The sequence below is a fragment of the Xenopus tropicalis genome, chromosome 4 (genome assembly GCF_000004195.4).
Source record: "Xenopus tropicalis strain Nigerian chromosome 4, UCB_Xtro_10.0, whole genome shotgun sequence".
Classification (NCBI taxonomy): Eukaryota; Metazoa; Chordata; class Amphibia; order Anura; family Pipidae; genus Xenopus; species Xenopus tropicalis.
The window spans coordinates 125976868-125989138 of record NC_030680.2 but is presented as its reverse complement, the minus strand read 5'-3'; the positions used below and the strand labels follow the sequence as shown (position 1 = coordinate 125989138).

The 12271-nt window shown below is 40.1% G+C and overlaps 1 protein-coding gene across 2 annotated transcripts in view; it reads right to left on the bottom strand.

Annotated features, from left to right (window-relative positions):
* rnf123 (ring finger protein 123) overlaps nt 1–12271 on the bottom strand; it is a 51192-nt gene that overhangs the window by 21277 nt on the left and 17644 nt on the right. For both annotated transcript variants that reach the window (XM_002936475.5, XM_004915571.2), the window contains 15 exons: nt 11865–11969; nt 10445–10570; nt 10275–10367; nt 10108–10181; nt 9299–9416; nt 7578–7677; nt 5811–5872; nt 5065–5136; nt 3897–4017; nt 2989–3090; nt 2788–2894; nt 2457–2649; nt 2078–2223; nt 1736–1819; nt 917–1024 (listed from right to left, as the gene is read on the bottom strand). In XM_002936475.5, the coding sequence (XP_002936521.2) occupies nt 917–1024; nt 1736–1819; nt 2078–2223; nt 2457–2649; nt 2788–2894; nt 2989–3090; nt 3897–4017; nt 5065–5136; nt 5811–5872; nt 7578–7677; nt 9299–9416; nt 10108–10181; nt 10275–10367; nt 10445–10570; nt 11865–11969 (1611 nt within the window). The remainder of the gene's footprint in view (nt 1–916; nt 1025–1735; nt 1820–2077; nt 2224–2456; nt 2650–2787; nt 2895–2988; nt 3091–3896; nt 4018–5064; nt 5137–5810; nt 5873–7577; nt 7678–9298; nt 9417–10107; nt 10182–10274; nt 10368–10444; nt 10571–11864; nt 11970–12271) is intronic.

The following is a 12271-nucleotide window of genomic DNA, read 5'->3' as shown; positions in this document are numbered from 1 at the left end:
GTGTAAATTGTTAAAATATCTTTTCATTATTGCATGACCAAGCTTATCATGAAATGATCGTATAAAAGAACAATTTGTCCAACAACGAAAACGATCATTTCAAGCAATATCGTCTAGTTGGAGCTAGGGAAATTACCTGCTTGGTCCTGCAAACAACTGGGCAATGGACAAATTTCATTGTTGACGATAAAAATGTTTAAACTTGTTCAATTGATTTTCTGCCCAATGTCGGATGAAAGATCGCCAGATGTACTATTGTTCAGTGAACACTAACCTTACCATAGTAGTCGAATTACACTTAAATTGGTCGTTAAGTAAAGAAAAATCATTATGTGTATGGCCAGCTTTAGAGAGTTTTATACTGCTAGGCAGACTTCAGCTAGCAGCCTTCATTAAGTTACTCAAAGTATTCAGAGAAGTACTTGAATAAGTTCACACCAATAATTTTTGGAGTTTACAATTCCTTTAAATTTCTTTCCTTGTGTCCAGTCTCCCAATGAGTATCAGGAGAATAAAACTATTAAAAACAAACTGGACTCTTACACATGGTTTGGCTTGGCACTCAAACACAACTTTTTTTACTACAGTAATATGTGTGATTCAAAGCTAGTCAGTGTCCAGGAACTTCCTATTCCTAAAACTTAGCCAGTTTAAACAGAAACAAAGGCCAACTAAGCCTGTTTACCAGTCGATACTAAGCAAAGCTAGAAACAACTTACTTTCAGGTAAAATCAGTGTCATTCCAAAAATTTCCCCTACCTTTTGACACCAGTAAGATAAGCTAACCACCCAATCTCACTGCTCCCTTCCTTAGGTTATTGTAGCCAGTGGAAAAACCTTTCAGAGTGGTTAGTTGCCTGCGACAGCCTAGAGCTATCATGGGCGACTAACACGCTCCGTGGGACATCAGCCTTACCTTAGAATAGATTGTGACATTGATCCAGGCCAGACGCCTGCTGAGGTGATTGAGCTTCTCAGAGAATACACGCTGGCTTTTTACCAACTCATCCATAATGTCTGCTCTCTTGGGTGGAGGAGAAAAAATAGCAGACAATTAAAATGCAAAAATTAAATGTATTAATTTGCTACAAATAAATTAAACATCGAATAAGAATATTCAAAATTTCCTACAAATAAACCCATGTGAATTCCTCCACTCCTTGCCCATATTTATTTAGCATTTTCCTTTATATTTAATCAATCACAGTGGATATCTTAGTATTTTCAACAAAAGTGTTATGATTTCATAAAACAATACTGTGTTTTTGTAGTGTATCTAGAAGCAAATGTACAGTCAGAGTAAGCCAGCATGCCTTGTAGTGTGGACCAATGAAAATAGATTAGGTCCAGACCCACACACACCAATATAGCTCTACAGTGGATTAGAAATGAATTCAACAAGAGGTCAATGGACAGGGCTTGTGCTGAGCATACAGCTTGTATACTGCTTAACTTTTTAAAAAAATCTTGCGGTTTCAGGTTTTTTCATTGTGCTATTATTATTATTAACTTCCTGACTCTATTAAAGTTACTATTTTTTGAAGACGAATAAATTATCTCTGGTTGAATAAATTAACCTGCTTACAAGGGGAGTTATAGAAAGAAAAAGAGAAAATATGTATTTTTGTATTAGATAAATAGGCAAAATTCATATTCAACAAAAATTCATTTTTTTTTGTGTTGATCAAATGGTGTCTACAAATTTATACTGCTCCTTTAATAAATAAATACTCACCCTCTTTGGACAGCGCTTAATCTTTTCTTCTGTATCCTTTAGGGCCAGTGCATACTCATTCACATCATCTGAAACTCCAACCATCTATGGGAGAAATATGGCAACTCCTTTGTCTCCGAGTTTTATATTGCTGTCCTAGACACCCATCAATGGCATACACTTTATAAAATGTACTTGTATTTCTAATGCAGTTAATGCCAGTCTAATGATTTCTAATGAGAAAATATTACTAAGTAACTATATATTAATTCTGCCCACTATAGCCTGTTGCCCCTGCTAAAGTGCAGCCATACTATACCAGGTCTGGAGGGGTTGTATAATTCAACAATTATCTATACATACCTTTCCAAGCTGCTGATGTACACTCAGGTTATACATCATTACTGCCCCATCTAGGATCTCCAGCAAGGAATTTTCTGTGATTACAGTATCTGCTTCTTCTGGTGGTCTACCAAGTAACAGCCCATCATTTCCATGTTGGCCTTCAACTGCAATGATAAAAACAAAGGTGCCATGGAACCATACTCACAATGTACCTCAAATAACCACAATGCTCCTCAGTAGTCACCACAAGCCCACAATGAAAAGCAAAGTAAAGCAAGAAAAGAATAAATTGCTAATCATGAAGTGGTAATCTTATAAGTGATGAGAGAATAATAAACACCAAATTAAACCGGGCCAGCTCTGCCATCAATAAAGCAACATGTTTGTCCTTACTCACTGTCATCCTCTGTGCGCTGGTCCACACTAAGACTGCGCACCTTGACTTTATCCAGAGCACCCAATGGACGTCGTGGGTTCATTAGGCTCACAGCAGCCGTGCTCAGGAAACGGTTTGCTCTCCCAAGGGTTGGGGAGCTGAGCCAGCTTGGTCTAGCAAGTGCCCCACCAATGGCCAAAGCAGCACTGGACCTCTAAGTTAAGAGTCAGAAGATAAGTAGAAGAGAAGATAATTAGAAAAACAATGTATAAGGTTACTGGTAAAGAACATAAAAATGTTGGATAATATGGTTTGTGAAACTGACAACTATTAAATGACAGCTCAGACATACTTGTGCAGTTGTATTGGCCGATTCATCTTCCTCTTCTAGATCATCCATTGTAACTGCCTGCAGCTCCGAGGGATCTATCACAATATTGGCCTTAGCTGCTAGCTCATCTATCAACAAACAGACAGAGACAGTACTGAGAAAGGACAATGGGTAACTAAAAGTGCGTGTACAAAGGACTGTAACAACAACACACAAGTTCACCTTTTAGAGTCTTCCTCAGGTGCGACAGTAACCCCCCAAGCCTTTGCAGGTCAAAATAGTCTACCTTCCCATTGTAGAAGAGCTGAGGGGGGACATAGGCTTCTGCAAAGCAGAAAATATGTTATTAATACATAGAAATGTTAAAAGAGCTACCCAGTTTAGTAGTGTCAGTTTTATGGAAAGAAGTATTGTTTGGATAATTAGGCATAAAGTACTGTTACATGTTAAAATGCGAATGCACACTTTTTCGTTTTTGGGCAGAGATCCACTCATACAGGCTGACACTGTGCCTGTCCGTACACAGGACCTGCTCCTCCATGTAGCTTCACAAACACAGGCTTAAAAAAAGCAGATGGATCATGTGCCCCTACCCAGAGTCTATGTGACTTATTTGCACACTGCTGTAAATCTGCATATAAAAACATTATCCATCATCACACATACAATAGATAGATTGTATCTAAACATTAAAACATGTCTTTATATATATAAGCAATGCCTATATTATTGTGTTAATAAGCCTTTAGAGAAAAAAGACAAAAGGCTTTTCTTTAAAGGGGCAGTATTACCTTTAACAATGCTTAAAGGTGTAATAAAAATGGCGTAATCTTAATTTTTTTGTATTATTCGGCCTTCAGTCTCACCATCTAGCAGTTAAAAATACTATCCGACTGTCGCAGACCCCAACAATAAAAAAAATGTTTATCTGTGAAGCCATAATTTTATTGTTCATTTTTTTCTAATTACATTTCTGTTCAGGCCCATTACTATTCATATTTCATTGAAGATGTAATTGAAACCAATGCCTGACTGCTATAGTAAACTAGACGCAAGCAGATAGCTGCCAGAAAAATTACCCCTTTAAATTATAACCTTTCAAATAAAATAAGGGCACAACCCTTACTTACCATCACTGCCACAGGCTAGTGGGTTTCTTATCTTGTACTCATCCCAGCAGGACCTCAGGGCACTGATCAAGCGATGCAGAAAGCAGACCATGTACTCAGGAGGACAAAGTACTGTGGGGTTCTAAATAAAAAAGTTCCAGTCTTACAAAAACGGTGACACAGTTATTCAGCTTTGCTGACCTCTCCCCCATGCAGCATATCTCAACCATGGGCACAAAGAGTGTTTAGTCTGCTTCTCTCAATCTGTTTTTTTCTGCAGGAAGAGAGAAGCGGATCTGCTCTCTTATGCAGCTCTGTGTATTTAAACTGAGATGTATAGCTTCTGCAGATGTATAGCTTCTGCAGTGCAAAAAGTGCAGCGGAGGTCGGGCGGAAAACAAAAAAAGCAGGCGTTTTTGGTCGACCTCTGGTCTGCTTCGCTCCATGTACCAGCACTCAAGAGAAAGCTGTAATTTTCAGTGCAGATACATGGAGCTGCGTAAGGGAGCGGATCCGCTTCTCTCAGCCTGAAAAAAAAAACGCAGGCTGAGAAAAGCGGTCCAAACACTCCAAGCCCTTAGTGTTATCAATCAATTTTGAAGATCACACTCAAGTAGACAGTGGAGTCTCATCGGGAATGGCTGAATTTGACAGTGGTTTGAAACAGGTGCACTTTGCCCAATCAATGCATGGATCCCTTGTTTGCTATTATGTAACTGCAATGCAAGCATTCTGAATTCAGAGTGCAGGCAAAAAGAACTTGGAGGAACTAACCAGGTATTCCACAGGGCTGCCCTAGAGGACCAAAGAAGCCGCACCTGTGGGCTGACACTTATCAGTCCTGGTGTACATACTTCACTACTGCATTGGGAAATCTTTGTCTAACCTATCAAAGTAGTGATACTAATTCTCACTTAAAGGCAATAACAAAAGGGACATTTTGTCATTAATCTCTGATACAGTGGGTGACAAAACGCCCCTTGTTGCTCTCCTTCGGCCAACATACAAATCGTCACTGGGGAACTCTCAAGGCAACTTCCACAACTTCGGCAAATCGCCGCGCTGGGTATGCCATCGCACTGGTGGTTTACATTCTTGCCAGTGGGATGGCATTTCGGGGAAATTAGTCGCCCGGCGACAAATCTCCCCGTGTGTCACAGTCATTACATATAACTACACATACACATACCCCTCTGTTGCTGGCATTTTCCTGCAAGAATTTCCTGAACTTGTTCAGAAAAATGTACCGGGATGCTTCACCCTGCCAATAGGAAAGAAAATATAAATCAAACACCAAATTAATCATTTTAGTTGCAAAAATAAAATTTAGAAATAGAATATAATGCTGTAACAGTATAGGCTACAAAACGTAAGCGTTTACTGCTCTTTACAGATGTGAATAGCAAGGATTGAGGGAGAAATGTTGGAGCAGTGGTGTATATGCTTTCCTTACAGAAAATCATTACAAAGGGTTTTTTGATTTAAACAATAGCTGAAAATCTATTTGGAATGTAATGATACAGGAAAATATGTACCCCCAGTTGTATAACATAAAAATATTAAAAAGTTACTGAGCAGTGCCGTGATCATATAAAGGCACAAAACTGTCAGATACAGGAATGGCCAGTTAAGGCTCATTCGTAGTTGCTGGTCAGCCAGATTTAAACATGTATATAAAGTACTGACACTTTGGGCACAGGCATAAGTAACACCACATCAGTAACACCACAAACACGTGACCATATATACTTTAATTATGCAGTAACTATGGTTATGCTGTTTGTGCTTACATTCTCTTTGTCTCCCTCCTCTACACATAATCTAACAGTGCAAAGATGTGTACCTATTACCAGTCTATCCCTTGTGAGTGGAAACACCCTCTGTGCACAAATTCTATGTGTATGCTATAGTACAAGGTTTCCTGGGCCTTCTTACCCCTCCCTTGTCTTTGTTGTTCAGCAGAAGCCTTAAAATCTGCACCTGCAGCTCTTCCACCACTAAGTAAAAATGAAAAGAGGAAGAATTATTGAGAAAACAAGTAAAATATTAAACTCTGATAGGAAGTGCAGTACATGCTGAAATACTGTAGTAAAATTTACTGAAGTAAATTAACACACAAAAAAATACAGTTACTCACTATAAAGTGAGGAACATAAGCCTGGATGAATGATTTTGGAAACATTTGTGTCACTTCAAAGATCCAATGATTCAGTTGTGCCACATGAGCCCCCTGAGTCAATACTTTGTAGAACCACCTTTTGCTGCAATTACAGCTGCCAGGCTTTTAGGGTATGTCTCTACCAGCTTTGCACATCTAGAGACTGAAATCCTTGCCCATTCTTCTTTGCAAAACAGCTCCAGCTCAGTCAGATTAGATGGACAGCGTTTGTGAACAGCAGTTTTCAGATCTTGCCACAGATTCTCAATTGGATTTAGATCTGGACTTTGACTGGGCCATTCTAACACATGGATATGTTTTGTTTTAAATCATTCCATTGTTGCCCTGGCTTTATGTTTAGGGTCGTTGTCCTGCTAGAAGGTGAACCTCCACCCCAGTCTCAAGTCTTTTGCAGACTCCAAGAGGTTTTCTTTCAAGATTGCCCTGTATTTGGCCCCATCCATCTTCCCATCAACTCTGACCAGCTTCCCTGTCCCTGCTGAAGAGAAGCACCCTCAGAGCATGATGCTGCCACCACCATATTTGACAGTGGGGATGGTGTGTTCAGAGTGATGTGCAGTGTTAGTTTTCCGCCATACATAGCGTTTTGCATTTTGGCCAAAAAGTTCCATTTTGGTCTCATCTGACCAGAGCACCGTCTTCCACATGTTTGCTGTGTCCCCCACATGGCTTGTGGCAAACTGCAAACGGGACTTCTTATGGTTTTCTGTTAACAATGGCTTTCTTCTTGCCACTCTTCCATAAAGGCCAACTTTGTGCAGTGCACGACTAATAGTTGTCCTATGGACAGATGCCCCCACCTGAGCTGTAGATCTCTGCAGCTCGTCCAGAGTCACCATGGGCCTCTTGGCTGCATTTCTGATCAGCGCTCTCCTTGTTCGGCCTGTGAGTTTAGGTGGACGGCCTTGTCTTGGTAGGTTTACAGTTGTTCCATACTCCTTCCATTTCTGAATGATCGCTTGACCAGTGCTCCGTGGGATGTTCAAGGCTTTGGAAATCTTTTTGTAGCCTAAGCCTGCTTTAAATTTCTCAATAACTTTATCCCTGACCTGTCTGGTGTGTTCTTTGGACTTCATGGTGTTGTTGCTCCCAATATTCTCTTAGAGAACCTCTGAGGCCGTCACAGAGCAGCTGTATTTGTACTGACATTAGATTACGCACTCTATTTAGTCATTAGCACTCATCAGGCAATGTCTATGGGCAACTGACTGCACTCAGACCAAAGGGGGCTGAATAATTACACACACCCCACTTTGCAGTTATTTGTAAAAAATGTTTGGAATCATGTATGATTTTCGTTCCACTTCTCACGTGTACACCACTTTGTATTGGTCTTTCACGTGGAATTCCAATAAAATTGATTCATGTTTGTGGCTGTAATGTGACAAAATGTGGAAAAGTTCAAGGGGGCCGAATACTTTTGCAAGCCACTGTAGATCTCAGCATGAGTGCTGAGCTGTACTTAATTGCTGACAGAACATCACCTTGTGAGACAAAATCTTTGGCGTTGATACCGCACTTACCTTCAATACGTTTTTTCAACCTCATGCAACCTCGTTCATACGCTCTCCTCCTAAGTCGTTCCTCTCCACTTTCCTCTGATGGATCTCTGATTTCTTTCCCCTACAAGTCAAATCATGCAATACTTTAGAGAACTGACTAATTATTATTTAACTCAAGAAGATCTAGTTCATGTAGGAGGAAGCAACTCTTCCCTAAGTGTCCTCTAGTCATTTCCAATTATACATAAAATAAAGGGTCAAATATGTAAGGCACTATAGCTTGTGTTGTACTACAAAGCCCCAAACTCTCTTTGAGCATATTTGCAGTCCACAGCTGTTCGTTTTAGAGTTTCAGGTTGGACATCTCTGGTGTACATGAATATTCTTGTACTTACTTTTGCGACTAGATAAATATATTTGTGTGTGTTGACGCAGAAGCCTATATGCCATGATTCCTGCCGATAGTATTTAAGGTTACTCACAGTTGTGTTACATTAGGTAATACACATAAAACAATTGTAGGGAAAAATCATGCAGCAAGAAGGAAAAGTATCAATTCCAGAAAATGCAATCGTTCTACCCAATTCCAAGAACTGATGGATCATTAATCTGCTTCTTAAAGGAGAAGGAAATAGTAATTTTGGCATTTTACTGCCAACAGATTTGCCACATTAGTGCCACCTGGAGCGCTATATTTATTCTGCAGAAAGCATTACCATACCCGAGTTAAGAGCCCTAGAACCTTTCTCTGTTTGTTTAAAATTGCAGCTACCATTTAAAGTAGCTCCCTGCCTTCATCTCTAGCCGTTGTAGCTCAGATTACACATTCCTAAGGGTGGGGGGAGTAAAGTTTTATGAATTCTCATGGGAGGAGGGAGCATGAGAGGGGAGAGAGGAAAGAGCTGCGCAGACTCTGGCCCCAGGAATGAAGGATTTTTCAGAGAGAGGAAGTCAGATCCCAAAGAACATGCTTACAAAAAAGAAGACAAGAAATCCTGTGTTTCTTTCAATAGACCTTTCTGCTAAAGCTTTTAGTTTTTACCTTTCCTTCTCCTTTAAAAACCAACCATCCAGATGCACTTTTTAACTGACATTCCTTTTACAGACGCGATTGCAATCTAAAACTGAAAATATTTCAGAAACAGCTAATACCCAAAAATAAAATGTAAATTGCACTTAAAATTCTTTTTATGTATTGATCTTCAATAAATTCAGTCATTTGTTCATAGAAATTGTATGTTTACTATACATGGCCCACAATATAGGTAGTATTTTACAATTTGACCTGTACCTGTTCTGTCAGAATACTAGTCTAAAGGTAGCCAGACACGGTAAGATTTGTTCATTTGACAAGGTCACCAAACGAGCAAAACTTTCCCCGATATGCCCACCAAATGATGGCATTACAATAAAGGGATATGAGAAGTCGAAGTAAGAACCGCATCAATGAGCAGATGTGGACCTCTATGCAACAGAAAAATCAAGCCTGTGAAATCAACATCTGGTAGGCTTTTGGCCAGATATTGGTCAGGAAGGCTTGTCAGAGGGCCCTTTATGCGAATCAGCCTGAAGGACCCAAATTGGCTGCTTAAATCTGCCCATGTATGGCCACCTTAAAGGTAAATCCGATCAAAGGAAAGATTAAATAAGAGCTAGACTTAAGCCTGAAAATGGACAGCTTACAAAGCCAAGATACTAAAGTGTTCGGAATGCATTTTTTATTAACTAAAACTCTTTATCACCTCTTTGTTGAAGCGGTTAGGCCACCAGGTGGTGGGGATGAGCTCTTGCAGCCCTGCCTCCTCCACTCTCAAGGGGCACTTAATAAAGAAGAACACAACAGAACGGAGGACATCGAATCTTGCAAATCGATGTTAAGGAAGAGAGTACATGTACTACTATATCAGTGCAGTTACATTGGCCACATCCATTCCACAAATAGTTTGGATTGCGCAGTTCAAATGCCTATTGCTCTTTTGCATGGAAGATTTTTGACTTTTTTTTGCCATTTATGATTGTTTTTTAATCGATACATCAAAACAAAGTATCTTCTACATGACAAAGTTTTGATGGTGCAGGTGTATTAAAGGCATAGCTGGCATAGACTTTGTATAGGATTTTGAGTCTGTGAAAAATTAAAGATTCAGTTAACACAAATCCCGTTATTAATTGCTCATTAGTTTTTACTTAATGAGGCTGAAAAGAAATACCCATTGCTCATCAAAAGCAGCTTCACCTCATCAGGCCAGTTACGTAAACAATGGTCTTTTCTTGCACATTACAGGAAGAGTTACTTTGGCTTCTGAGTCAACACAAGTTAAAAATGAACAAGTTCTGCCTTAACGCAAGGTATACTGCACACATCAGAGATTATTCCCTTTACACATATACAGAGCTGCAGTCAACATAAAGAGGAAAAATGCTTCAGCTTCGATCTCCATTGCCTGAAAGTGCAGAGGTAACATCTTATGTGCCAGACAGCAAACACCCGAGGTCCATTTCTGTATAAAGTACAGGTGCAACAAGCCACGTGTGCACTGAAAAAGGATACAGCACATTGCTTAGCAAATACTTGCGAGACTTTTCATGTCTAAGTATGGCGATGGTGAGACGCAAGTAGTGAATCTGCAAAGAAGAAAACATCACATAATCAGTACAGAACTTGCTAGGACACATGGACAGGACACACAAAATCCAACAACAGAGCAAAGTCCCCACCTGCAATCCCAGGTCAGGCACTATAGGAGAGAAGCGATAAGCTCGAAGAAGTGACATCATTAACTGTTTGAGGCACTCGTGGATTTCATAGTCCTGTTGGGAGGAATATATGTTAGTCCTGACAACTCAACTTGCAGGCCTTCCCCTTTCCTTCAGGCAATGCTATTTACCTCCATAAGCAACCACATAAGGTCTAGGAGGTGCTGGATGAGGGGATGTTCCTCCACTGCTCCACCTTTTTCAAGGATCCCCAAAAGGAAGTTTATTAGCACATCCTCCACAAGATAAACCTTGCACTACAAACCAAAAAAAGAAAAAACAATAGCCCACTCAGCTGATACTATTAACAGATTACCACTTTAAGACACAGCAACATCTTTAAAGTACAAAACAATATAACAAATGTACAGTAATGCCTATGCTGCATGTATTCCCTAGATACAGAAAAGGTCAAACAAGAAATGGTGCAATATGTACTGTATGTAAATGATATGCCATTGCACATCTGAAATATGACACAGATTCAGCTGTGCCTGCAAAGCTTTTTAACTCCAAAGCTTTCTTGATGTTATTCAGAGTGTTATACGGAGTCCCCAAACACCTTTTATAATCAGGGGACCCTGCCATGTTTGTGGAGGGTGATTCTGGAGAAGAAAAGGGATGTTCCACAGCTATGAAACTTAAATGTATACTTTAACTTATTTATTTACATGTTTAAAGAAGAAGGAAAGGCTAAACACTAGGGGTGCCAAATGTTAGGTACCCCCCAGTGATTGTAATTGCTTACCTGAAACCCCAAGCTGGTGCCGTTAGGAGAAAACTGCCCCAACCCAGGGTAAATTAAGGCATACAACCCTCTTCCTTCTCCTTTTACAGCAATCCCAGGGCCCATACATGCACAGTTGAGCTAAAAAGCTGGCTTCTTTGTTAAAGTTTGGTGCTTCACTCTACTGCACATGCATGAAGACCAAAGAAGGAAGAGGTTTGCACGCTTGCGTACACCCAGCCATGCAGTTCTCTCCTAACAGGAGCACCAGCCAGGGGTTTCAGGTTAGCGATTACAATCACTGGGGGGTGCCTAATATTTTGTTCAAACACAGTCTTTAGGATAAAAGGTTAAGGTTTGTCTTTTAGTCCTAAGGCAAATCATGAAGAAGACTGTTGAGCACCTTTTATCAGTACCTTGGTGCCTTTTAAAGAAACCTGTCATTAGAACATCTACATCACTACAGGCAAAGACCAGAATACATCATCTGACATCCAGAATCACTGCATTCTCCTGACCAAATAACATGCTACAGGAAGTTTTTCACATCCCTAATTGTAAGGCTCTGTTTAAATTCAAATTAACAGTGAAGTTATTCTAATTTGTCAATAAAGCAGGAAAAGTAAAAGCAGACAGCCGATTCTAGGTATTATCTGCAGCCTAATATTTGCAGCTGCAGCAGCAACAGTTGTGATATCATGCATTATGTGAACACAGATTGAGATTTAGTTGGTATCCACAAATAATACCGAGATGCGTATTCTCTCATTTAAAATTAGTAGCAGAACAAAGATTTAAAAAAACATTAGTGCAGCAGTACTCACCATGAGTGGAGCAAACTGGTTGAATATGTGAGCCAAAGTAATCAGAATGGTAGGCTCCCCTTGCAGCTGCCATGTGGCTGGGTCCTTATCCACTAGCTTCCCTTCCTGAAGATAAAGAACACAAATCTATTTCTACTCTACTCTTTCCTGAGCAGGAAACTTGGGGCAACTTTCGAAAACAAAGCACCGCAAACACCTTCCCACCGACCATTCACTTTACTGCCAGTGGGTAAGCATTTAAGGGAGATTAGTCGGTAGCCGAGCTTAGAGTGATGCATTAAGCTCAGTATTTCAAAAGGACAAGCAGCAGAGTTGCTAAATGGTTTGCATTGCTGGCCTTGCAGTACTAACTATGGCACCATCTACATTGATTTTATACAAACCCTGTGACTTGGGATTGGTATGGT